Source organism: Myotis myotis, unplaced genomic scaffold, assembly GCF_014108235.1.
Source record: "Myotis myotis isolate mMyoMyo1 unplaced genomic scaffold, mMyoMyo1.p scaffold_m19_p_12, whole genome shotgun sequence".
Classification (NCBI taxonomy): Eukaryota; Metazoa; Chordata; class Mammalia; order Chiroptera; family Vespertilionidae; genus Myotis; species Myotis myotis.
In genome coordinates this window covers 6,730,083-6,757,414 of record NW_023416316.1, presented here as the reverse complement: position 1 = coordinate 6,757,414, position 27,332 = coordinate 6,730,083, and the positions used below count along the sequence as shown (strand labels likewise).

Genomic DNA, 27,332 nt, shown 5'->3' with positions numbered 1-27,332 from the left:
TTTCTGAGACCCAGTTGTGCCTGGCCAGGGCTCTTCCCAGGCCTGAAGGCCCTGGCCGGCCAAGAGCAACCCCCAAATCACCTGCGATTAGGGTTGCCTAGCTTACCAAGCACCTGGCCAGGCCGGAGGGTCAGCATGGTCAAAGGTCTGGAGGAGGGGTGCTGCCTGGGGAAATGGGGGCAGCTTGGGGAGCATGGGAAAGGTGACTGACAGGGGCAAGGGTGGAATGGGTGAGGCCTGAGGAAACAGAGCCCTGAATTCCAAGCTGCAAACCCCGCCCCCGTGCAGGCCCTGCACTTTGTCACCCACCCCCTGCGCCAGGTCACCAGGGCGACAACGTTTCCCAGCTGTGGTCCTGGAAGTGGCTCCTGGAGACCATCCCTTTGTGTGAGTAAATGTCATGGCCCGGAGTGATGGGCCATCCCAGCCTGGGCGTCCAGCCCAGTGGGTGTGGGAGCCAACCCGGGGCAAGATGCCCCCGCAGACAGAGCGGGTAGCAAGGCAGGACGCGGAGCGGCTTTCCTTTGCTTTTTCCTTCCTCAGTCCACGCCTGCGAGCCCTGCAGCTCCTCACCTGCCTGTTGGATCCAGAATGGCCCCCCCTACCTGCCACTGCCTCCTCTACCTCCTGGTACCTGAGCTCCTAGGAGGGGGTGCAGGGGAGGAGGCCAAGGGACTCACAACTTCTAGGGTTCCTAGTGGCCGCCTCACTTCGTGAGGTCACTGCAAAGGTTACAAAAGACAAGCCCCTGGCGTAGACACGGAATACAAGCTTTCACCTGCTGCTACAGCGTTTTACATTCACTCCCCCGCTTCTTTGTTCTTCACACGGGCACTCAGGCTCAGGGCGGGGAAGCGACCTGCCCAAGATCATACTCTGGGTGGGACTTGAACCCAGAGTTCAAGTCCCACTGCACTCCACTGGAGCACGCAGTAGGCATTCAGTAACTGCACACGTGAGGGTGGGGACCTGACCCAGCCCCCCCGTCTTCTCTTTCAGAAAGGGAGTCTGTCTGGAACCCCTTCCGACTCCCTAGTTCCGTGGTCGGCAAACTGCGGCTCGCGAGCCACATGCGGCTCTTTGACCCCTTGAGTGTGGCTCTTCCTAAGCCTTAGGAGTACCCTAATTAAGTTAATAACAATGTACCTACCTATATAGTTTAAGTTTAAAAAATTTGGCTCTCAAAAGGAATTTCAATCGTTGTACTGTTGATGTTTGGCTCTGTTGACTAATGAGTTTGCCGACCACTAGGCCCTAGTTGAAGCAAGGAGCCCTCGGGTCACAGGTCAGTATGAGGGAATCTCCTCCCTTCTCCAGTTCAGCCAGCAGGTGGTCCAATGGGTGCACTGGCCTGCAATGCAAAGGGACTAGGAAACGCCATTTCGTTCAGCCCCACCCACTGGGCCCTGGGCTGAAAGTTTCACTCACGTCCATCTCATTCCTGCCGTTACACGGATGACAAAACGGCTGGACCAGGGTGAGAAACGGAATGGCTGAGTTCCCCGGATCCAGCCCAGACTGACTCCAAGCCCAGTGCCCTTGGCTGCCCCGCCCCACCCCGTCAGAGGCTCACACAGGGCTCCCCCACAGCCTCCCCTCTCGCCTGCAGCTCCGGTGGCCCCCAGGGAGGTTGTGGAGACTGCAGATGGGCTATGCAAGTTCCCAGGGCAGCGGCTGAGCTGGTGGCAGGCCCAGGAGTCCTGCGACCAGCGGTTTGGCCACTTGGCACTAGGACCTCCAGGTGCGGTCCTCGCTTCACGCCCGCCGGACCCCATCTGGGTGGCCCAAGGAAAGGCCCCTCTACAAAGAGCCTCACGGAGACGTGAGTGTGGGCCGAGGCTTTGGTGACCCCCGATGGGAACCCACGGTGGAAGTCCTTACAGACTGAGCCCAGAGGAAGTCCCACCACAGTTGACTCCTGGGCATGGGCACTGGAGCCCTCACTTCTTCCTTCGGGGGAGGGAGGCACCCACCCCCAGAAAGGACCCTGCAGCCTCAAGGGTCGTCAGGGGTAGGATGGCGTGCGCAGCCGGGAAAACTGAGGTCCCAGCCCTTGCGTCTCCGCAGCGCACGAACCACGGCGGCGCTGGTGTTCGTTCGGGGAGAGGACGCCGGACAGGGCGGCGCGGCTGCGGACACCCCTGCGGGCGCTCGGGGCGCTGACGGCGTGCTTGCACGTGCAGTGGGGGGCCGCCGCGCCCCGCACCAGCCCCGACCCTGCCGCGCTCTCCTCTCTGGCTGCCCCCGCGCTGGCCAACGGGCTGCAGCTGCGCGCCTTCGCCGAGCCGGGCGGCACCGTGCCTGCGGCGCTCGCGGTGCGCGGGCACCACGCGCCCTTCCTCGTCGCCTTCCACGCGGACGGCCGCTGGCACCATGTGTGTGCCACCTGGGAGCAGCGCGGCGGGCGCTGGGCGCTCTTCGCGGACGGGCGGCGGCGCGCGGGTGCGCGGGGACTGGGCGCAGGCCGGCCGGTGCCCCCGGGCGGCATCCTGGTGCGGGGTCAAGATCAGGACTCTCTGGGCAGGGGCTTCTCGGCGCACGACGCCTTCAGCGGCAACCTCACCGATTTCCACCTCCGGGCCCGGGCACTGAGCCCCGCGCAGCTGCATCGGGCACGGCCTGCGCGCCGCCCCCGGAGGCCTGCTCTTCCGCGGGGACTTGGGCGCCCTGGACCCGACGCCCTCACTGCTGCGCTGCCGCCCACCCCGCCCCCTGGCTGCCAGGCCCCGTCCTGCCTTAGGCTCAACGCCCGCCCCCTGTCCCCGTACGTTCCCTTTTGATCAGGGGACCCTGACCGCCCCATGCCAACCCGGCCACGGACAACTCTGGCCACTTCTTCTCCAGGGGCGGTCCCTCGAGGATTCGTCCAGGGCCAACAGCCTGAGTGCGCTCGCCCCCTAGCCGTCTGGCGGTGCCTGGTGCCGGCTGCAGCCCCTCCTCCCAGGTTCCCAGGCCAGGCGTCCTGGCTCCCGCTCAGGTGTCCAGGCACCTTCAAGGCCAGTGGGTCCTGGGGACCGCCGAGGAGCCCGGATGCGGCCCTGACACCTCTCCCACCCCGGCCAGTGCCCTCAGAGGAGTGCCCTACGTGGGAGCCAGGACCCGCATCCAGGGCTCTGCGCCTTGCCTGCAGCCCAGGCCCTTCCTCTGCGGCTACGGCACAGGGGCTCCCCGCCTGGGCCCTGGGCTCTGCTGAAGGGGAAGCTGGGCATGGAGCAGTGTAGGCCGAGGGGGCATACGCAGTTGGCACCGCCTGGGAGTTTAGGGAGTCAAGGCCACAGGTCAGTGGGCCATCCAGACCTCGGGGTGAGTCCCAGATCTGTGACCTTGAGCAAGTGATTTTGCCATGCTGTGCCTCGGTTTCCCCGTCTAGAACACCAGGTGTAAGACTCCAGACACACAGCCGCCAACGTGTTCTTCCTCCCCGGGCAGCACATGGTGGCGGAGCATCTCTGGGAGGAGGTTTGCCCAGAACCCAGCCGGGCCTCCCCTCCCTTGCAGAGACCTATCAGGACGCCCTCTCGTGGCGGGGCCAGGATGTTATCAGCCGAGTCAACGCCTTGGCCAGCACCATCGTGGTGAGCCCCCTTCCAGGGTGCTGAGGAGCCTGGGGGCGCTATGAGTCACCTCCCTGCACCTCAGTTTCCTCCCCTGTAAAGGGGACACCCCCCTAATGTGTCTGCGGGATTTGAGGTTGTTTATGCTCCCTATTTTGGGATCCTTGAGAACTGGGTGACAAGTGAGACCCCCACCCACCAAGGAGAGCCTGGCAGAGCCCAAGTGTGGCCCCAGGGGGTTCCCTCCTGACAGCCAGACCCACAGCTCCTCCCCGACCCCCTCTCTGAAGCCCTCGGAGACCTGTCCCTGGCCAAGGCCTCCAGCTTCCTGGGACCAGCTTCCTGGGACCAGCCGCGCGGCTGGCTGTTGGTGCATTTCCTGAAGAGGGTGACAGCCCTTGGGGCTGGGGAGCCAGAGCCCTCGACAGGACCCTGGCAGGAGCTGGGCCAGGGCGTTGTGTCTGTGGCCAGCCTGGTCCTGGAGGAGCAGCTGGCTGGTGCGTGGCTGTCCGTGAGCGAGGTGAGGCTAACAGAGCGGGTGGGGCAGGGCCTGGGCTCTGGTTCCAACTTTGCCACCAGCGTGTGGTGTAGCCAGGAGCTCCACCTTCCCATCCGTCAAGAGTAGTTCCTCTTTGGTCTGTTTTGTAAGTTGAACTTGCACATACAGCTGCTCTTGGACAACAGTGGAAAATTATTGAGAGCCACTAATCAATATGGGCTTCCCTCGTAGCCAAGAATCTGCTGACCACCTTATGTGGGAGGTCCTGGATACTCGGCCATCTTGTCTGCCAAAAAGGCTCAGGCACTCTGGGGAACATGAGAGATGCTATCCAGAGGGTGAGGGTGTTGGAAACCTCACCCGCGCAAAAGGGGCTGTAGGCTTGGGAGTGATCAGCCTACAGAAGGGAGAAAGCAAGGGGTCATGGACATTGCCTGCGAATCTCTGGGGCTGAAGGAGCGGAGACAATCCCCCTTTGGCCTCAGAGGGCAGAGCTGGGACCTGGGCTTGGGGATAGGGATGGGATGACACAGCACAGGAGGCGGGTCCCATGGAGGGGTTCACCTGTTCAGGGGGTGGACTCCCCATCTGGGGAGGGTGTAAGCCCACATTCACCTGGGGACCTGAGGCCCTGGGATAGACTAGGACAGTGGTCAGCAAACTCATTAGTCAACAGAGCCAAACATCAACAGTACAACGATTGAAATTTCTTTTGAGAGCCAAATTTTTTAAACTTAAACTATATAGGTAGGTACATTGTTATTAACTTAATTAGGGTACTCCTAAGGCTTAGGAAGAGCCACATGCGGCTCTTTGGCCCCTTGAGTGTGGCTCTTCCACAAAATACTGACTTCTGTGCATGGGCCATGAAGTTTCAATCGCACTGTACGTGCACGCCCGCACGTGGTATTTTGTGGTATTTTGTGGAAGAGCCACACTCAAGGGGCCAAAGAGCCAATTGTGGCTCACGAGCCGCAGTTTGCCGACCACGGTTCTAGTAAGGTGGTGGTGCCGTTACCGTCCCCAGTGGGGACAAAGAGCTCAAGCTCAGGATGCCACCTGCCTGGACTGGGGCTGGTGCCCCTGGCCACCAGCTGTCCCCTCACTGCTGATGGCATCGTATGAACTCCGCGTCATTGTCCCAGCATTGTGGTCAGCTGTGTGTGTGGCCCCAGACCTGCCGTGTGTGTGCTCACACTGACGTAGACCTTATTTTTCTACATAAATGGGCGCCGGCTGTGCTTATTGCTGTGCAGCTTTTTTCTTTGCTGAACAACAGGGCGGGGCTCTTTCCCCGTCTGGGCACAGAGACCTGTCTGTTCTCACCAGGTGAGCGCCTCCAGGTGGCTTACCCCTCCCCAAAGGGGGGACATTTAGCCTGTCCCTAGGATTCCCACCTCATACATGATGCTAGCCTGAACGTCTGCCCACCTCGCTTTCCCTCTCACTGGCATTTTCTCCGGCCCCTTCACCCAGGGCCCATGCTGGGCAACCCCCGGCCGCTCAAACACAAGGAGGCCTCAGTGTCCGCCCTGCATCCTCTGCCCTTCCCAACACACCTGCCCTGTCCCTGTCTCCTGCCCTCAGGCCTTCCCTCAGAAGCTGGTGGAGCCCATCTGTGCTTTCTGGAACTCCAGCATCAGGTGATTTTCCATTGTCAAGTTCTTTAACCAAGGCAATTTTTTAAAGTTTACCCATTCTGCCCTAGCTGGTTTGGCTCAGTGGATGGAGCGTTGGCCTGTGGACTGAAGGGTCCCAGGTTCGATTCAGGCCAAGGGCATATGCCTGTGTTGCTGGCTCGGTCCCCAGTAGGGGGCGTGCAGGAGGCAGCCGATCAATGATTCTCTCTTGTCATTGATGTTTCTATCTCTCTCTCCCTTTCTCTCTGAAATACATAAAAACATATTAATAATAATAATAAAAGATAGTCATTCTGCTTGAGGATGAGGCAGGACTCAGGCATGTATGGGGCTTCCATTCCCCATCTGCCTTATGGGGGTGGCTCCAGACCCCACTCAGCAGAGGACAAGCTGTGGCAGGAGAGTCTGTTAACCAGGAGGTAGTGAGCTCCCTGTCATAGGAGGTATGCAAGCCTATTCTGAGAAGAGACTCATCTGTTGAATAGGTGTTAGAGTTAGTGATATGCCTAGGGCCAGGGGCCTTGGGCATTTTAAGGGGCAGAGGAGGGCACAGGGATTACCCAGCTCCTTACCCTGGAACTTTAGCTGAGGGAGTGAACATCAATCACTATTGCTTAATGATGAGCACAGTCAATCAGTGGTGACCACTGGCATCAGCCCTGTCCTTCCACCATTCCGAGAATGTTAGTACATTTCACAGTTGGGAAACTGAGGCCTGAGGAGAGGCAGGGACTTGCCCAAGGTCAGAGAGCTGGTTAGAGGCAGAGCACTGAGGTACCCCAGGCTTTGGAGAGGGGTTTTCCACCTGGCCCCCACCACCATGTCCAGCCCTTCTGTTCCCTACCCCCACAGCCCCCCCAGCCCAGACACAGGGGGCTCCTGGGCCACCACTGGCTGCTCTGTAGCTGCCCTGTGCCAGGAGTCTACCGTCTGCTTCTGCAACCATAGCACCAACTTTGCCTTGTGCCCTTGCCTGGTTTCTCCACCTGGCGCAGAGCAGGGAGGCGAGGGGGTGGGGGGGTGCAGGCGCGGGCAGGAAGCAGCATCCCGTTGCCATGGTGTTGACTACAGCTCCATCCCTGCCTGTGGCCCTCAGGTGGACAGAGCTGCAGGCTGCCAGTGCCACCATCCCCGCCCTCTCTGCCTCCCTCCCTCCCTTCTCAGCCTTTCCTCTCTGGTGTCTCATTTCTTTGTCTCTGAATTTTTTCTGAGTCTTTCTCTGTCTCTCAGCCTCTCTCTGTCACTGTCCCCTCTCCCTGTCCCCATCACCTTTGGCATCAACCCCACCGGGCTCTTCCTGGGCCTCTCAGTCTCCCTTCTGTGGGTCTTTGGGCACCTCCCCCTCCCCCCCGCTTTCTGTCACTTACCCGCCTCTCCATCTCTGAGTGTCACCTTTCCGCCCCTTCCCAGTCAGCCCCAGGCCTGAGGCTCTGGCCCCCACGCCAGGCCTCAGGGCCCCTCTCCATCAGTGGGGAGAACGAGTCCGCCCCACCTCCACGTGGAGCTGCTGTGAGGGTCAAGGAAGACCCTAAGGGATGATGCTCTGTGAGTGGTGAGGCCTCCTGGTCCTCACATGTGTGGGGAGGGGAGCCAGCTATGCCCCCGCCATGGCCCTGAGCCCTGCACACACAGCACCTCCCAATCCCATCAGGAGCAAGTCCTGGCCACATCCCCACTTTCCAGATGAAGAGACAGAGGCTCAGAGAGGTGAAGGCCACTGAGCTAGAGGCACAGTCAGAATGCAATCCCAGGGTCCTAGCTGGTTGGCTCAGTGGATAGAGCGACAGCCTGAGGACTGAAGTGTCCCGGGTTCGATTCCGGTCAAGGGCACATGCCCGGGTTGTAGACTTGATCCCCAGTAGGGAGTGTGCAGGAGGCAGCCGATCAATGATTCTCTCTCATCATTGATGTTTCTGTCTCTCCCTCTCCCTCTCTGAAATCAATAATATATATATAGAATGAAATCCCAGGGCTGCCATCCCAGGACCTGACTTAGCCTTGGAGCTTCAGGAAGGTGTACCCTCTCCCACCCCCAACCCCCCACCTTGCAGCAGGGTGAGGCTGTGAGGATGGGCAGGCCTGGGGGTGGGGCATGGAGGGATGCAGGGCAGAGGCTGCCTAGAGGCGAGAGGCCGAAGGGGTGGGGTGGGGTGGAGTGGGGCGAGGCCCTTCTGGTTCTCTGCCATAGTATGCCACAGCTGCCCCTCCCCAGTGCCGGAGGTGGGCTGGGCAGGGTTTGTGCTCATCAGCCTGTTTCTCTGAGTATTTCTGGATGTGTCTCTACTGTGGCCCCAAGCTAAGTGGTTGGGGAAGGTGGCCCCAGGCAATGACACCTACATACCTGTTGGGTCTGTCCCCAGGGACCGTACATCTTCCTGGTCTACGCAGCCTACAATGGGGAGGTGAGTGGTGGGTGGGGAGGTGAGTGGGGGGACATTGGTGGGGCCTGGGCAAGAGGAGCTTACCTTGATGGGCTCCTGGCCCCTAGGGGTCAGGGGAGGGTCTCAGGCCTGACCCTGATGCCCACCCCCAGGTCCGGAGCCCCCTGCAAAGGATGGCTGAGAAGAAGGCAGCCGAGGTGCTCATGGTGTGAGCAGGCTCAGGGATCGCGGGGTGGGAGGTCCCACCACAGCCGGGTCCCAGCTGCTACAACCTCTCCTTTCAGGCCTGATCCAGCCGCCAGGGCCAGGCATCCCACCCCAGGCCCTCAGGTCCCTGGGAGGCAGCCCCAAACAACCCCATAGCCTTGGCTCCACCCCGAAGACACTTGGCTCTCAGAGGTATGGCCTCACCACCCCCCAGTATGAGTGCCTCCTAGTGCCTCAGTTTCCCCAGTGCTCAGGTAGAGCTGGGAGGGCAACAGCACATCTGAAAAACAAAGAGCCTGAGGCCCAGGAAATTCTGAGCCCATGGCGCCTGGGGGGGGGGGGGGGCTTAGAAATGGCTGGTTTCCTCCCACCACCACCACCACCACCACTAGGGAGCAGGGGCCCCTGGTACCAGCCCAGAAGTGGCGCTTGCCCAGGGTCACCTTCCCTGGGTACCCGTGCAGAAGGCATGTGGGTGGATGAGGATCAGGGCCCTGAGACAAGGGCTGGGTTGAATGGCTTGAAGGCCAGGATAGGAGTTCCAGTGCTGGTTCACCTGCTGTGTGCCCTTGGGCAAGTTACCTTCCCTCTCTGGGCCTTCCATTTCCTCATCATTAACCTGGAGGGTAAGCCATTGAATAGATTCCTAGGTCCTTTGATTTTGAGGTCCCCACCCAGAATGGGGGAGCAGAGAGAAAGAGATTCCTGCCTCAGCCCTCCCCAAAGTTCACATACTTGAATGTTTTCCCCCACTAGGGACCCACAGTCCCAGGATCCCAGGATCCCCACAACTTTCTCCTCCATTGCAGAACCCGAGAGCCTGGTGAGGCTGGGACAGGGACAGCCGGGTTCTGCTAGGGGGCTAGCAAGTGTGTCCAGTGGGGTTGGGGAAACCACAGGGATTAGGTGGGGCTGGGGTGGTGGGCTCCCCTGGGGACCCAGGCCCCCATTCCTCAGTGACCAGCTGCGAGGGGCTGACTGCAACCTGGCAGGACCTGAATGCCAAGGCCACTAGGAGAGGGGGCGTTATCACCAAGGTAGCTAAGGGCCCCCGGGCAGGGGGGCAGGAGGAGTGGGGCCCAGGCCCCTGACCACTCCCTCTGTCCGCAGGCTGTGGAGCTGACAGCATTCAAGGCTTCAGGTAGAGCTCCCACCTCAGGGGTGCCCCTTTCCCCTGGGCGCTGGACACCCTTCCCCACACTGTACAGAATATTTGAAAGTGATTTGAGAAGCAACCACTCCTGATCTCTCACAATCTACGGGCCTTCCGCTCACTCTGCTCCTTGGGGGGCCCAGAAGCCCCCCGTTGGCACCCTGGGCTCCTCGGGAGAGGTCACTGAGCTGGTCAGTTGGGGTCTCCTTCCCAGAGCTGGCGCTGGGGAGGGGCAGTGAGCAGGAAGTCCGCCTTCCCAGAGTCCGCCTTCCTCTGTGCGCCCCCTCTCTCCGACCCCCTAAAAGCCTGGCCTCCTGGCCTCGCCCCCCATCCCGCCCCCATCCCGATACCTCGGGCTCTGAGAGGCCTTCCAAACCAGCGAGAGGCCAGTGGTCTCCTCCGAGGCCTCGGTTTCCCCCGGAACAGCTGATGGGGGCGTGCTGGGGGCACCTGTGGGCAGTCAGCCGCCTCAAACTCCATGATTCCTTTCAGCTGGAGCAAGAGGCCTGTTTATGGAGCTCGTACTGGGCTCTGTCCTAAACCCCAGGCATTTGCTGCCTTTAATCGGGTGACCTGGGAAAATGGAGGTGCCGTCGACCTCCCATTGTACAGATGGCGAAACTGAGGCTCAAAAAGGAGCCAGGACTAGCCAGGGTCAGCGGCAGCTGGGAAACTGCGGCGCAGGGGCAATCACATAGGTGAAAGCGGGGGCCATGTGGACCCCCGTCTGGGACCCCCATGCTCCCAGCGGCCTTCCTCCCTGCCTAGTGGCCTCAGCCCGGCTACAAAGTGGGCTGCAGGCGCCCCCTGCAGGCCTGTTGGGAGGCCGCAGGCGCCCAGCGCGGGTGCGTTCCCAGGGGCGTGAACTTCTCCCCGCCTCTCCCCCAACCCCAGCCCCCCCTCCACGCGCCCAGCGGTCCCCGGGACCCCCACCCCCGCAGGCACAGCGCGTCTGTGGGGACAAGAAAGCGGCAGCCGCGCCTCTGCGCTCAAGTGACAGCGCCTTTGTCTCCACTGAATGAGCGGGTTGCTAAGGCCGCTCATAGCAACCGAGCCGCTTCCCGCTCCGCCCAACGGGACCCCACCCTCCGACTCCCTGGCCCCCAACCCCACCCCGCGACCTACTCTGGTGGCCTGAGCCGGGGTGCAGAGGAGCGCAGGGAGGAGCGCGGACTGCCAGCGCTGTGCCCTCCTGGACGCCCACCGGGCACACAGGTGTTGCTTGGATGGAGAGACTCAGGCTCAGAGGGGGAATGAGGAAGACAAACCAGGGCACCCAGGCCAGGACTCCCACCCAAGGTCCTACCCCAGCCTCAGTTCCCAGCCCCTCCCCATCTTGGGGGGTTCCGGGGTCACCCACCCTGGTTCTGTCAGCCCAGCCCAAAGGGTGCCCTTCCCTCCCAGGTTTCTAGCGGGCTTGGGGACTTTTCTCCAAGCCCAAATGGAGGCCCCGGAGGGACAGACAGCCGCGTGGGCCACTGCCTGCTCCAGCAGCCATAGCCTCTCCCGTCCCCCATGCTCCCGCTAAGCCCACCGGGTCCCACAGCTCTGTCCCCAGAAAGCTTTCTGTCGGTGGCTGTCCCTCCCCTCTGTCCTCCCCATCTGAAGTTCAGATGGCCCTGTGGTGTCTCGTAATAAAACTGTTCTTGTGACCTGTCCCGCTCCGGGATGACCTGGCCCGGGGACGGGGACAGGATGCCAGGCTCCCTGGGAGGGGAGGGGGACAGGGCAGCTGCCACTTTGGCTTTGGACTCTGGATGGCCCGGCCTCACCATCAGGGCAGGTGCAGCCCACACTTAGCACCTGCTGCGTACCCAACTGGTGCTGAAGCCTTAGAGCCGCAGGTCCTCACCTCAGCCTGGGGGCCCCCATCACCCCATTGTGCAGTTAACACAAGAGCCTGTGAATGGGAGCCACGCAGGCAGACTGCTCAGAGGCGGCGCCAGGGCGGGCAGGCCTGGCTCCAGCTCTGATGAGAGTCTTGCTTCGGGAGGTGCCTGACTCCAGGCCTGGCTGTGCCACCAGGTCCTGCCACTCTCCATTCTGTGCTACAGGCAAGATTCTTCTCTGAGTCTGGGTGTCTCTAGGGCAGAATGGTTTCAGGGCCCCGGTGAGGAACACGGATGGTGTGTTAGGGCTTGACCAGGGTAGGCCCCAAGGCAAGGACCAGGCAAATTGGGTGCCCAGGGGCTGGGACTCAGGGTGCAGAGGCTAACTGCCCTGTTGACCTCGGCCTGGCTCCAATGCTGCTTGGGCCAGAGGGCGGGCACAGTGAGGGGCACAGGTGAGGAGCGTCAGGGCAGCCACCCTGGGGGAAGCCCTGAGACCCAGCCCCTCTGCAGCCTTAGAAGTTGCTTCTTCCCTGAGCCCTGCCCGGGTTTCTTCTTGGGGGAGACATGAAGTGACTGATTCTATGGGGGGTGGGGTGGGGGTGGACAGATACCTGGGCATTTCTTTCTGGGGATGGGGGACTGTTGAACCTCTGGAAGCCCCGCCCATCATCTGCAGAACAGGGGACACCAGGCTGCGCTGAACTGGGCGAGGCACTTGGTGGTCCTACTGCCAGCATTCACAAAGCCCTCTGACCCCTCCCTTCACTTGCAGAGGGCTCGTGTCTCCCCCCACCCCCAACTAATACAGACTGGTGGGGGGAGGGGCCCAGGGGCAGGGACCAAGAAGTCCTGTCCAGTCTCCTCTCCACCTGCTCCATACCCTTCCTTCCATACAATCTCTTTACTCTCCAAACAAAATAACTTCTCTTGGGTCCCCAAACACTGACACCCCTCCATCCCTTTGCTCACACTGCTTCCTCTGCCTGGAATGCCCCCAACAGTTGTCTAACTGATAAACTCCTGGGAATCAATCCTTCAAAACCCAGTTTGGATGACACCCCTTCTATGGAGACTTCCTGCCCCCCCCCCCCCCCCCCCCAGCAGAATGAGTCACTTCTCATCTTGTCTCAGTCACATGATGTGTCACACTGGATTGCGATCTGAGTAAGTCTCCTACAAAAGCGGACATTCCGCGGGGGCAGGAACCAGGGCACCTGCTCCGCTTCAGAAGGTGCCAAGGCGGAAAGGGATGTTTCGTCTTTGCATAAAAGCCACTGCCAAGCTATGTGCCTCGGGCTACCTTGCCCTAGAGGGGGCGCCTTTCCTGAATTTGCACAGTGGCAGGATCAGGAGTGGCCCTGGGGACAAACCAGGTTGGTCAAGCAGCGTCAAGGTTTGCATGAGGGCCCTGCCCCTGCTCAGGGTGTGCCCTTGGGCAGGCCGCTTCTCCCCTCTGTGCCCATAGCGGGCTCTGGAGAACAGACGAGACAAGACTGACGAAGCTGGCAAAGCCCCGGGAAGGCACCTGGAGCAGCGGAAGCCTCAGATGTCGGCAGTGCTCACTGCTGCCACCAAGTGGCTGGGGAGGGGGAGGCAAGGGAATCGCGAGAGAACCAGGCCGCGGGCCTGTGGCTGGCCACCAGGTGGACAGAGGACCCGGCCAGTGCTCTCCAGTCAAGTGGACCCAGGTTTGACTGTCCCTGCAGGTCACTGACCGAGGGGCACCCTCCTGGGTTGTAACTGCTGTCTCACTGGGCCACTGCAGGGACAGTAGGTGCTCATTAAATGCTTGCTTCTTCTGCCCAAGAGGGTGGCCGAGCTGCACGGCCAGGATGGAATGAAGACTGAGCCCCGAAGGCTCCCGCATCTCCCAGACATGGCAGGACCCCAGAGATGAGATGGGGCCCAAAGCCGCCGACAGGGCCTGATATTCCCCCATCCCCTATCCTGCCTGCCCAGAGTTTTGAACCAAAGGTTATCTGAGTGTCACCTCCATCCCAGGCAGAGCAGGGCCCCACCTTAGCCCACCCGAGCCCACACAGGAGGCTCTGCGTTGCCCCACAATGGAAATAGCCAAAGGTAGCTGGAAACTAATTGCAAAATTTATTCCAGGACTACGGGGGCTGGGGTTCTTAAGGGCACTTCTCGTTTGGGGCTGTGGGTGTCCGGCCTTGGCAGGGGCACACGCTTCAGTGGGCAGGGGTGGGGACTGAGACAGAAAGGCAGGGGGCAGGGGAGCCCAGTCCCTGGGCAGGCTCAGCGTAAGCTGCAATGGCGACGTGAAAGCAGGACGGGTGGGTGCCCAGCCCAGGACAGAGGACAGCTGAGGCCTCTCCCTAGTGCCTCAGTGTCTTTCAGGACATAGGGCAGGAGGCCAGGGAGTTGGGGTCCAGCTTCGAGGGTTTGCAGCAAGGGACCTAATGGGACAGGGCCAACGAGGAAGGGCTTCTCCACCATGTCCCTGATCTGGAGACCCATGCACCCTCCCCAAGGCCACCTGTATTCCCACCCACAGAGACCCTGAGCCCCACAGGGCACCCTGATGTTCATCGGACGGGGTGAGGGGCAAGCGACAGCTCTCCTCTGGATTGGAGTGGGGTCCGGGAAACAACGGCCCAGCACCACCGGTGGGGTCCTTCGTACGAGGGTGCGTGGGGAGGAACCATGGGCTATACGTGGTGCTAGCCCCAGGCCCCAGCCTCAGTCCTCCAATCTGCCCCTATCCATACACACCTTGCAAGGAGTATCTCGATTCAAAAACAAACAAAACAGAAAACCTCTTGCCTACTGCCTGGCAGCCGTGCAGATAAATACCAGCCTGGGCGGGCCAGCTGTGGGCGGGGCTAGACTGCTGATTGTGCCGAACTTCTCCGGTGAGAGAGGGAGAGAAAGATGACTGTAGCAAAATTCTTTTCAGATAACACGTCAGCGCTCTCCCCAGCAGGAGTCAGAGGGGGTAGAGGGCTGAGGAGGAGGTCTCTCTGTCCTCACCATCTCCCAGTGTCCTCTAGTCCCTGTTCGATTTTGCAAACTGTTAGCCCCAGTTTACAAAACAGAGCGCTTCCCTCCTGGTCCCTTGGAGGGGGTTCTGGGGACTCCCCCTCTCCCCCAGTTGATGCCACTCAACCGCTTTCTGCTTCTGTTTCCAGGAGAGGGGAAGGGATGACCTCTGACCTAAGGGACATCCAGGCCCACCAGGGATTCCCAAACCTCCTCCCCGGACCTGTGCTCCAGGCTCCAGGACAGACAACTGGGAGCGGGGAGCAGGAGGAGGGGAAGAGGGTGGCTAGCAGCCACCGCCTGGGGGCACTTGAGTGTCAGGCAAGTGCCAGTGGCTAGCGGGGGCCACCCACCTTGGCCAGGCGCTGCCCACCCTCACTCATTTCCCAAACACAGGGCTTCAGAGAGCTCAGGGGGCATCGGCCTACAGGGTGGGGCTCCTGGGTCAGCATAATAAAATAAACCATCAGGAGGGCTGAGCGGGTGGCCGTGACCCCTCCCCCAGCCCCGGTCCAGGTCCTGGCCCCGCCCGGCCCAGGCTCAAGTCTGCTTGGCTTGCAGCATCTCGATGAGCAGGTTGTTGCGGGGCATCTCGTTGCCCAGGTGCTTGTGGTACAGGTACTCCTTGGCCTGCATGCTCAGTGCCCGCACCTCCACCAAGCACAGCAGCAGCTGCTGGAACTTGTCCCCGCAGTGCGGGTAGTGGCACAGGGTGTAATCCAGCAGGGCGGCATTGGCCTTCTCCTGAGCATCCTTCACCAGGCTGTGGTTGTTCAGGAACTTCACATCTGCAAAGGGAGGAGCCCATCAGCACCACCGCCATCACATCAGCAGCCGTCGCTGCGTCACCGGCCCCAACAGCCCTATGATCACCAAGACCTAGGCTCTGCCACCGTCATCATCAGCCAGACGAGCAGTTTCCCCGACACCACCACATCCCCATCTCCACCGTCACCGCCGTGGGTGATGAACTCTGCCACCATCATCCATCGCCAACAGTGACATCCCCAAACATGGCCACTGCTGCCATCATCAGCCAAACCTTGATCATCCCCATCACCGCCATCACCACCATCACCACGGTTGAGCACCGCCGCCACCCACAGTCACCAGCACCGACATCCCTGTGGTTATTACAAACACACCCTCAACCGCCCAACCACCAGCACCTGCCACCGTCAGGACTGCCGCTGTCATCTCAGTGGTCACGACGAACACCCCCGTCCTCACCAAGACCATCACCCACCTCACCGGCGTATCCCTGGCCTTATTATTTAACCTCTCAAGTTCCTCATCTGTGAAACGAGCAGTGACAATAACACCTATTTTACAAGACGGTCGGGAGGCTTCAGGGAGTTGATTCGTGGAAGGTGTTTAGGAAACAGTGTCTGACATGTAATATGGCCCAATCTGTCGGCTGGGCCAGCTATTATTATCCCAACTCTCACCACAGCCATGATCATCACCGTTCCCATCCCCGAGGTCAAAACCATGCCGTCGCCATCATCCCCAGGGTGGTCACCACAGCATCGCCTCCTGGCCAGTCATCACTGTCCCCAGCACCAGGGAGGACCAGTGGGAGTGGGAGGGCCCCACCTCATAGCTGCGAGGCGTGTGCACTAGCGGCCCCATTCTAGAGGGTGACTGGGGCTCCTTGGGTCTACCCGCTGACCATCCAGAGGCTCCAGTACCACCAGGAGATGCTCCCATGGGCCCCGGGGCCACGGATGCCCACTGTAGCGGTATTCATGGTGACGGGGAGGTGGCCTGTAGTAGTAGTGATGGAGCAGATAACACAGAAAATGGATGAGTCTTTACAAGCAGGAGGCTGAGTGGAAAAAAACAGACCAGGTAGATCCAGAATGAGGTCTATAAGGCAAAGATCTCTACATAAATTAGAAGCGTGTGCACAAAGCAGGCAGGTTACGTAAGAACAGGGACAAACAAGAGGCCCCGAGCTACACGGGAAGGAACGATGCCCATGGCAGGGAGCCGAGGGCGCTGGCTCTGCACCGGCCAGTGGTCCTTTGTGCATGGACAGAGGAGTGTGGTCAATGCACCCCCCACACCAAGGTCCAGTGAAAAGACCGGGGAAAAAAATGTCTTCGGAGATGGATGGGGCTCAAATCCCAGCCCCATCATTTAGGAGCAATGGCCTGCACCCTGCCCCTCCCAGCCTGAAAGGCCTTCTTCCTCTGAAAGGGGCCGCGCCCACCTTGCAGGGGCAAGAGCGTGGGTGCAGAGGCCTGCACGGGTACCCGGCCCCCAGGAGTGCCAGGCGAGGGTCAGTTTCCTGTCGCCCGAGCCCTCATCACGGCTTGCGGGTGTCTTTCAGCTCCCAGGCAGCGTGTCCAGGTGGTGCCTTGCCTGGAGGCTGAGGGTCAGCAGGAATCCACAGAACTGGTCCCTCACCCCCAAATCCTAGCGGGGACTCGCCTGGGACGTGGCATCCAGAGGCTCAGAAAATGGCCGTCTGTCTGTCCACATCCCCTCCACCCCCTCAGCCCCAGCCCTACCCCTGCAGGCGGTGTGTGCAGCCCTTGGCCCTCCTAATCCCTCTTAACACCCACTGCGCCAGGAGAGCTGGGGCTCCTGGCAACCCTGATCCCCAGCCGCCCCCAGTGTGCCCGCTGAGGCCTGTGTTGTCCAAAGTTGGATTTAGGGAAACACGAGCTGGGCCCAGGGCGTATGGCAGGACCTGGCCCCAATCCTCCACCCCCGCTCCCAGCCCCCTTACCTCCCTTCGGTAAGGAAGCCAGGGTCATCTTCTTCCTGGCCTCCCCGGGGTCGCCTCCAGTCCGTACGGCACCTCGTGCCACTTGGACAGAAGTTCCCCCTTGTCCACAGAAACAGCCGGGCCTGGGGCACACAAGCTGGATGCCAGCCCCTGCTCCCTCCCTGCCCGGGTGCCCTTGCAGTGAGCAACCGGCACGGCAGCCCTGCTCCTTAGCTTGGCCTGCTCTGGACGGATGCACTCAAAGGTCATGGGAAGCCCCCCCTTCCCCCTGCCCCCTACCTAGTTCCATCCCTATGGCAGCCTTTTTCCATCTTAATACTGTCCCCTCTCCTTCACAGCACCATCCCCCAGGCTGGGCAATTCTCCTGACATTGTCTTCTGACAATTCACAGTAGGGCTGGGGGTCCAGGGAAGGGTAGGGACCAGCTCAAGGCCACACAGCGGTAGAGGGCCCAGAGAAGTAGCTGAGGGGGGCAGGAGGGGGAGACTGGCTGGGATGCTGCAGTAGAGGCAGGCGGGGGAGGGGGCAGGAGGACCAGCCTGGCTTTTCCCGGATTTACTGTTCTCAGCAGCCCTGCACCAGGGACAGCAGGGCGGAGGGCAGGGCTGGTGCAGGACAGGCACGCCTCGGGGACAGCCCCTCCCAGCAGCGCCGAGGGTCCCGCGGCTCTTTGCTGGGCACCCACCAGACACCTTGCTCCCAGCTCAGTTAATCCCCACAGACACTCAGGCAGGCAGGAAAGGGCACCCCCTGGTGTAGGGACAGTGAGGTGTGCCTGGGACACAGAGTAGATGCAGAGTCTGCATTCAGACCCACGTCTCACTGGCTCCAAAGCCCTAAGAGTGAGCAGGGATGGGCTCAAGCTGGGTCTTGGTTCCTGGAAGACTGGACGTGGTAACTTTACGTTTCATCCAATCCAGGAGTCCCATCCAAGACCTCCCACCTGGGCTCCCAGGTCTCCCCAGGGAGGCTACTCTAGGCTCCAGACTCAACTTTGTGGCCCTCATCTTGGAGGAGACCACGGTCCAGTCCCGCCCCTTCTCCCAGCCTCCCAGCACCCCCCCGCAGTCCCCCCCCTGCAAACAGGACCGTGTGAAGACGGTGGGGTAACGGGTGTAACAGAGGTAACATCCTACAGAACACCACCCCCTTCACCCATCAGAGGAGGAGCAGGGCTCACACAAACCTGGAGGCGCCCCTTCACGTGTCAGGGGTTCAAATCCCACCTCCACCTCCAGCGGGTGACCTTGGGCAAGTAAGGCCCTTCCCCTGTCGGAGCCTCCGCTTCCCGATGGTCTGAAAAATGGGGGTCGATCACCCTCCGCCTCCCAAGGCACCCACGAACAGGATCCAATCTGTGTGCCCCGCCCTGGCGCTGAGCTGCTGCAGCTTGGAGCAGGGCACCTTCGAGACAAGCCTGCGTGGGTCCCCGAGCCTGCTCAGCTCCCGGCAATCCTGGTGGTGGAGGCGGGAGGGGCCGGGAGATGGCACCCCCGCCTCGGAGAGCAGCCTGCTAGCTCTGCGGAGCTGGGGGCCCCCAGGTTCTCAGCAAAGCCCCCTTTTCACGGTTTAATTGAATATTTGAATAATCCTTTCATTCCAGCGAGGCATAAAGAATGTTGTCCCAATAGTGGTGACTCAGGCAGGCGCCCCCCGCACAATGGCCCCTCGAGTGGGGCTGCTATTCAGGCTGCCTTTTGTTGGCGCGGAGCAGTGGGTAAATTGCAAACGCTTAAGGGAATGCTGCTGCCGCCGCCTCAATGGAAGTCAGGAAATCGAATGTTAGGTCAATCCATTAAGCTTCGATTAAGTCCTCTGGGGAACAAAGCCCGCCGGGCCATCTTCATAAACACCGTGATTGCCAGGAGAGAGGCACTAATTCTAATTAAACCTCCTTACCTGCCTCCTCGCCTGCCTGAGACGGCTATTTAGACACCAAATGGCACCCTTCTGCGGAGGCAGGCGAGAAGGGGGTGCTGAGCGGGCGGGAGGGCGGTGGGGTGGTGGGGGGGCAGGCATCACCCGGGTCCAGGCTGCGCAGCCCAGGAAGGGGGATGCCCACATGCCAGCTGGAGGTCTGGGCACCCAGCTCTGGTGGTCATGGAGGAGCCCCCTCTCACTTCCTAGACTCTGGGAAAATCTCCCCCCTCATCATGCCCAGATTTCTCCACGTGGCCCTCCCGCCCGCAGGGCTCGGCCCTTTCCCAGGCTGCGTGGGAAGCACCTTGCTAACTGCAGGCTTGGTCCTGTGACGCCAGCTGACGGTCCTTCCCTAGGGAAGGGTCAAGGCACTGGGCTCGGCATTCAAGGCCTTGCACACGGCTCACGTGGCCTCCTCTCTCCTGCCCTCCATGAGCTCCCGCAGGCCCAGGCCCTGGGGCCTCATCCTCCCGTAGCCCCAACCTCGCTAGGGTTTCTGGCCTACCAGGCCCGGTGCTCTCCCCCAGCCACCTCAGCCCCAAAGGCCAGGCCCTGTGCCAGACACACGGCGTGCAGTGAAGACGGAGACCGACTCGCTCATTCATTCACTCCATCCATTAACGTGTTCATTTGCTCATTAACTTAATAATGATGGTCATGATGAAGGCAATACTGGCACACATTCCGAGGGAATTCTCTCATTCAATCCTCGTAGCAAGTTAAGGATTATTAGGACGGGGCAAGAGAGGCTCAGAGAGGGCAGTGACTTCCTCAAGGGCACACAGCCCGAGAGAGTCCCGATTTAGAACCCAGGTGGTCCGTAGCTAGTTCCCATTGCTAATCACCACTGCATCCTGCCTGGCATGAGTGCACACATAGCACGCACACACACACACACACACACACACACACACACACACACCCCTCCTCCACCCCACCCCTCCAGCCTGGTCCCACAAGCACCGTGGACTCGTGGGCTCTCAGGCCTCAGCTGCCTCCTCCGGAAAACAGGATGAAGGTTAGCGTGAAGGGGCGGGCACTCCAGGCTCTGAGCGTGGTGCCTCGCCTGGCCCCGGGGAGAGGGCTGGGCTCAGCTGTGCTGGCCTCTGGGTGGGTCTCCTGCTGGAGACCAGGGCTCTGCTGGACCCGGCAGCCCCAGCGCCTAGGCTTTGGTGGGAAGGGGGCTGGGCCACAGGGCGTGGGCCTCAGGCCTGGGCAGCCTGAAAGCCACGACATGGTCCCTGTCCTGCAGGGCGTGTCCAAGGACAGATGGAGGGACCAGGGTGGGTGGCCGGCAGCACCCCCTCCACCAACCCTCCCCAGGACCTTCCTGGTGGCCTCCTGATGGTGGTCAGGTCGCCTCACACACCACCCAGACTGCCACAGAGCCCACACGCCCAGGCTACGGCCCCCAGCACCCAAGCACCACCCAGCAGTCCAAACCCTCCCCTCCCTCCCGCGTCACTCCCCAGTCACACTCAGTCTCCACAGTGTGACCCACAAGAACACGAGCCTGCAGAAGCCCACAGTCTGCGCTTGTGGGAAAACGAAGACACCCACACAAAGGCGCACACACACCACGCTCCTGGAGCCTCCACATCCCCAACCACAGCCGTCCACGGCTTCGGCCTAAGCCAGGCCCCGAGCCCGGCAGCTCTCAGCAAGGTTGGGAGGAGGGTACCACTGAGGGCAGAGGAAGGGGGGCTTCCCCCTGCTGGAGCCAGCCTGGCCTGCGCCCCTGCGGCTCCTCCAAGGGCCTCAGGTCACCCTCCTAGCCGGCTGCTCAAGATTCAAACCCCAGCCCCACCATGGCTGTCCCCTACCAAACCCTGCAGCCTTGCAGATGAGCCCTCGGCTACCAGCCTGCTGAGTGAGACCAGCCCGGGCACCCAGCCCCCCCGCCATGGACTGAGCACAGCCAACGCTCCACAATCCCCTCTCCAGCCCACCTCTTCCCCAACGCCCCCACTCTTGGGTAGACACACCCTTGCCAGGCTGTGCCTATGAAGCCATCTGCCACAGAGACTAAGTCTCAAATCCTGCCTCCTCCCCGGGTGAGGCCCCTGTTCCAACCTCCCATCCCACCGACGCCTCTGAGAAAGGTTTATCCCCCCAGCCAACTCCTACACATCCTCTGAGGCCCTACTCAGATGTCCCTCTTCCAGGAAGCCTACCAGGCAGAGTCCTTGTTCCCCACCCTGGGTCTCCCATGTCTCTGTCCAGTCCTGATGACTGGCTGAAGGCCTTGCCTGGACGGGGAGCCACTGAGAGTAAGGGAAACCTATGTTCGCAGCATTGCTGGGCACAGGGAGGACCTTGGATGGAGATGGCTTGCTGGGAGAGGGAGGACGGAAGGAGGCCATCCTTCTGAGAGCCGAGAGGACGGTGGAAACTGGAGCAGCACAGGCTGGGCGGGTAGGGAAGGCAACGGAGGCAACCCCAGAGCCTTGGGGCGCGGGGCACACGGTGGCTGGGCTCGCCCTCTCCCCCTTCCCTGCATTTTCCCCTCCTTAGCGCTTACCGCAATCTTTCAGGCTATCATTTCACTAAGCATCCACCAATTTATATATTTGAGCTGACATCTCCTGCTCATTGCCTCTCCCCCCAAGAGAAGGTCAGCTCCTTGCAGAGAGGGATTTGGGTCTTTTTTGTTCATTGCGTATCCTTGGTGCTTGCACAGGGCAGTTGCGCAGCAAAAGTTTGTAGAATGAATGAATGGATGAATGGGCAAAGGTGTTTGGGCCCCAAAGAGCTCAGAGTCAGAATTTGGAGGCACACGCCCCCCAACCCCCGAAGAACAGGAAACTGGGAAAAACAGGGACCCCAGGAGGAGACCAGGGAACAGAAGCTCCAGGAACCGCACGGTGTTCCCTGGAGGTGGCAGGGGCACTTGTCTCCACCTTTCAGCTGGGAATTCACCGAATTCTCAGAAGGGGTCCGCATTTCATAAAGGGCCAGTCCTAGACTGCTCATCTTGGCCCGCTCTACTTTCAAAGAGAGAAACTGAAGCCCAAGAGACAGCAACCCCCATTGTCAGAGCAGGTCCCCTCACGGAGGGAGGGTCTTTGCCCCCCTGATCCCCCAGCACACAGCCCCCTCAGGGCCAGCCCAGCCACCTCCCCAAACCCTTGCCACTCACCGAGGCTGAAGAGGATGAGGAACTTGAGGCAGACGAACTCCTGGCGGTCGAGCTGCAGCGCGTGCAGCTGCAGGACGAGCTCCTGCGCCCGCAGCACCAGGCTGTGCAGCAGGGAGCCGGCCTGGGCGGCCACCGTGCTCAGCTCCACCTGGGCGGGCAGACCTGGGGTCAGGGCGGCGGGCACGGGCAGGAGCTCTCATCAGGGACTGGGGAGGGCGTGGTGGGAGGCCTCCGGTGGAGGCTGGGGGTCCGTGTGCCCAGCCGTGGAACTGTGCCAGGCGGGGGCAGCCTCTCCACAGGCCCCAGGAGCCCTCCCAGCTCCAACACCCAGGGCCTGAGCTTCCCAGCCCTCCTCACACGCCCGCCCGGCGAGCTCAGGGCCCTGTAGCAGCAGAGTTGACACCGGGCAGGTGTGTGCAGAGGGAGACTGAAGGGCCCTTCACACACAAAGGCCTGCTGCCAGGCCCAGGGGTGCGCGCTGCTTTTGTGTTTTGTGCTGTGTCTGCGAGCGAATGCCACGCTGTGCGGGGCGTGGGGGCAGGTCTGCCTGGACACACGTGGGTGGGGGCCACACGGCTGCCTGGGTCCCACGCGCCCACCCTCGGCTGGGGAAGGGGCCTCAGCTCACGTCTTCACACTCACAGGGTCACCCACTCACTTCATGAAGTGAACACACATACACACACACACACACCCCGGTATGGTCACATCAGGGCAACACAGACAGACATGCCCATGTCTGTGTTCCCGCTGACATGGTGACAGGCAGATCTTGATACCCACACATTTCTGTGCGTGGAGATATTTGCACAATAAAATACAGGACAGTCCCATGGCCTCCGAGACTTCCACCTGCGTGCTGGCACGGCCGACACACTCACACTCACACCTCAGACTCTTCATTTGCATTCACAGGTGGCCTCAAAGCCACGCCCGTGGGACCAGCATTCCCCTGGCCTGACACCCAGGGTGAGCGCTGAGGATGGGGACAGAAGGACCAGGGCCTGGGGTGGAGGCAGGGGCGGGAGAGGGCCCATCTCCCACCCCCCCAGGAGCATCTGGGAAGCCTGCTCCTCCTTCCCTCTGCCCCTGCGAGGTGCTCCACCCTCCACCAGGCTGGGCCCTTCTTCCTCCCTCCGTCCTCCTCTCACCAGCTGGCCATCCTCCTCCTGGAATGGTGCCCGCCAGGTGCCCGGCATCTGAGTAGTGGATGCTGCCTCACTTCCTCACCTCCCATCTTGCCCCCTCCTGTGCCCCTCACACCTGGCTGTGTCCTTCCCCACTAGAATCTGTCCCCTTGCTCCCCCTCCATCTCAGGAGTGTCTATACCCCGGGCTCCCATCCTAGTGCCAATTCCCTGCTTTAGGGGGGCCTAAATCTGACTACGGCTCTTTGGAGCCCAGACCCCTCTGTTCATTCATTCATTCATTCAGTCAGTCAGTCACTCACTCACTCACTCAGGATTTAGGGCCTGCAAAGTCTTGCCCAATCTAGCCCCTAGCAACCTCTCCAGCCTTATCTCTTACCTTGTGCCCCACCCGCAGGATCCCCCAAACCCCCAGTCCAGCATACCAGTGGCTCCTGGGGGCTCAGGAGTTCCCAATGTCCCTCTCAGCCTTTCCCCATGCTCTCCCCTCTGCCTGTGTGGAGGTAAGGATATCCCCCAATACCTTCTACTACCTGGATCCACCATCACTTGGTACCACCAAGACCTGGAACCACCATCACCTCCTCCTAGAGTCTCCCCAACCCTCCCAACACCCCAGAGCTGCTTCCCCCAGAGCAGGGCTCCCAGAGGCTGCCTCCCCTCAAGGCCACGGCCAGGGCCAGTCAGAGGGAGGTCGGACTGGTGGGTGTCCCATGAACTTGGGGAAATGGGCTGATATTCAGGGTGCCCAGGGCCAGCCCTGGAGAGGCTGGGACCTCTTGTGGGCCCGGAATCCTGGAAGTGCCCAGTGGGCTGGGGCAGGGCACAGCGTCGGTCACCTCCTGCCCGATGACCAGCAGGATGCTGTCCTCCTTGCCGTGCTGGATCTGGCGGTAGATGTGGTCGAACACCAGCAGCTCGCTCCAGCAGTTCTGCAGCAGCGTCATCTGGTCGGCCACCTGCAAGGAGGCGGCGCACGGGTCTGCATCCAGCACGGCCTGGCTGGGGACCTTCTTCTCACCCTCATCCTCCAACTCTCAATGCGGAGGCTCCACTGGGTATGTGACCTGAGCAAGCTGCTCAACTTCTCTGTGCCCAGTCTGCCCACCTGTCTACTTCCTCAAAGTGTGGCAGGGCTCTAGCAAAAGAACAGGAGGGCCGGCTGCAGGCCCCGGCTCTGCCTCTTACAAGTTGTATGACCTTCAGCGAGTTCTGTAACCTTTCTGGACCTCAGTGGTCTCATCTGTAAAATGGGCAGCGTATTAGGAAGCGGCCTGGCACACAGCACTCAATCCATGCTGGTGCGCTTAGCCACGGGAGTGCTTTGAGAAGGGCTCATTCAAATGCAAGGGAAGAGCAATATTAATTTGAACTTGTGCCCCTCTGGCCTGTGGTCACATCTCTAGCAGCTCCAATCACTCATGAAGAGAAAACAGAGGGATTTCCCTGGGCCTCGAGCAGAGCCCTCGGGCCCAGGACAAGAAAGGAAGGCCATCGGCCCCGCCGCAGGAGTGATGGCAGAGGTCTGACCGCTGAGCAGGAGCAGCACAGACTGTAAACACTCAGGCTGCGGTCGGCCACTCGGTGCAAGGGCGGGGACTGCCCTGGGCAAGCGCCCCTGTGCTCTGGGGAGTCACGCATTCAACATGGCCAGAGTGGGCACTCCCAGCTGGGGGAGGGCGGTACTCAGAGCCACGTGAGGAGAAAGCCAGGAGGGACGCCCTGATGTAAACCTCCTGGAGAGGGTGAGGGACCCTCCTGGGATCACAGGCCAGGGCCATAGCTGCTGCTCTTAGTGCACTACTCCCCACAGTGACAAATCCTGAGCCCTCCTGGTTGTTCAGAGCCGGCACTGGTGCTGTAGGTCACCCTAGGACAGTGACGGCGAACCTTTTGAGCTCGGCGTGCCAGCATTTTGAAAAACCCTAACTTAACTCTGGTGCCGTGTCACATGTAGAAATTTTTTGATCTTTGCAACCATAGTAAAACAAAGATTTATATTTTTGATATTTATTTTATATATTTAAATGCCAGTTAACAAAGAAAAATCAACCAAAAAAATGAGTTCGCATGTCATAGGTTCGCCATCACTGCCCTAGGAAGACACAGCACAGACCCCGGTCCCTCTTAGCCTCTGCAGCTCACCAGCCAGCCACCATCGACCAGCAGATACCTCTGGGCACCTTCCTGGGTGCCGCCCTAGAGCGAACACAAACCATGATAGCTGACAGCCGCTGGACTGCAGCTCTATAACCCCGAGGTTGGTGTAACTGTTGTCCCATCTATGGAGAGAGGTATGAGCCCACAGATGTCCACAGAGGGTCACACAGCTCTGTCTGGTTGCAGATGGTGCTCCTAGCCACCCAGCATGGATTAAGACCTGTCCTTGCCACCCAGGGTTTCATGCAGGCTCTTTGCCTCCCCCAGGAAGCCCTCACCAATCCTTCCTCCTTGCTCGGTGCCCTCACCGTCCTCTGGATGTGGCACCTGCCACATCTGATGGCATTATTCTTGCCTCTGTTTCCCCGGTACCTGTGGGACCTGGGAAGGCAGGACTGGGCCCCCAGAGGAGGTGTCAGTGAGCAGTTGATGGACAAGCATGTGCTCCCCAAGACAGCCACAGAGGAGCTACTCCAACCCTGAGGGCAGAGGGGCCAGGCAGCCCCTGGCCTGAGCTTTCTCTTCTGTGGGGTAGAAGCCCCTCCTCTCTGTTCCCCTCCTCTGCCCAGGGCAGTCCTGGGCAACATGAAGTGGGCAAAGAGCAAAGTGAGCAGCAGGACACACAGCCAGGCCTCCCTGCCCACCCTTCCCCAGCGCACATGGCTGAGGACACGGCTGAGGACAGGAGGGGGTCAGTCTCTTCCTGCACTGAGTCCCCAGCCTCCCAGCCTCCCTGCCTCATCCCATCTTCATGTCAAGAACCCAAACCTCTCTCTCCTCTCGGGACCAAGTTCTTCCTAGAGCCCCATTATTGTCAGAACAGGAACCCAGCCAGGGGTCCCCCAGCTCAGCCACAGCGCAAGGGGGAAGCACGAAACCTCCTTGTCTCGCCTCCTCTGTCCTCTGCAGGGGCCAGGCCCAGAGACCTGGCAGGAGGCCTCCCCACCCACCCCAGGGAGGAGGCAAGGCTTGGCGGGTGCCTACGACCAGGCCCTGACCGCGGCTCAGCCCTGGCAACATTCGGCCCCTATTCCAGAGAAGGACACGGAGGCTCGCCTCGGGCAACATGGGGAGCTGGGCTCTGCCCAGATGCCCCCGAACTGGGCTCATCTTGGGAGGGGGAGGGGGCCGGGAACTGCCTGAGGCCCAGGTAGTTGGGACCAGCCCAGGAGTCACACTGGCCCAACCTGGGTGACCCCGTTGGAGGCAGAGGAGAAGGGAGGACATGCAGGGCTGGGATCTGCCCCCACCCATGGGGCCCTCGGGAGCAGACACCCTTGTGCCTGGTTAGGAGGAACAGGGGGTGGGAAGAGGGAAGAGCGAGAGATAAGGGGGAGAATTAGGAGATAAGCGGGCTGAGCCCCGGGCAGAAAGCAGAAGGGGTCACCGTGACCGCGGGCCAAGCCCTGCAGCAGGCTCTGTACCCAGACCTCAGGCCCCGGGGTGGGGGTGGCCCTGCCCAGGGGGTGATAGGAGCTGCAGGGGCGCAGGCGGGCAGCACGGTGGCTAAGCTTTGGTGCCCAGTGCCCTTTGTATGACTTCCCACTGGGCCACCCGTCCGTCTCTGCGCCGAGTTCCTAGCCTCTTTGGGTCAGAGCAGTCTTTCCTGCCAGACTCTTCACGCGCGCCTCCCCTCCATGGACAGATGGACACATAAAGACACCAACCTCCCCACACAGATGAACACACACACTCTCTTCTTTCTCTATTAAAATAAAAACACCAGAGGCGCAGCCGCCAGCCCCTCTCCATGGGAAGCAGGTGGCTAAGAGGCTCACTTAACCAAAGAGGGCTGGTTCCACCTTCCACAAGTTTCTCCCGGAGCAAAAGGCTCCTCCTCTGCCCCAGTCCGCCCTGCCGCCCAGGGAACAAGGCGTTTGCCGCCCAGGCCCTGGGGTCCCTCGTCAGCCTGGCCTGTCGCCTGGCCCACCACCACCCGTCCCTCCTGCTGTCGGCCACAAA

At 61.0% G+C, this 27,332-nt stretch overlaps 1 protein-coding gene across 2 annotated transcripts in view; it reads right to left on the bottom strand.

Moving 5' to 3' along the window:
- Positions 1 to 13,364: 13,364 nt before the first annotated feature.
- The window catches only part of NR5A1 (nuclear receptor subfamily 5 group A member 1), a 39,920-nt gene continuing 25,952 nt past the window's right edge, over positions 13,365 to 27,332 (bottom strand). For both annotated transcript variants that reach the window (XM_036329695.1, XM_036329694.1), the window contains exons 5-7: positions 24,050 to 24,169; positions 22,064 to 22,211; positions 13,365 to 15,054 (exon numbers count right to left, since the gene is read on the bottom strand). In XM_036329695.1, coding sequence (XP_036185588.1) covers positions 14,807 to 15,054; positions 22,064 to 22,211; positions 24,050 to 24,169 — 516 coding nt within the window. In that variant the 3' untranslated portion in view covers positions 13,365 to 14,806. The remainder of the gene's footprint in view (positions 15,055 to 22,063; positions 22,212 to 24,049; positions 24,170 to 27,332) is intronic.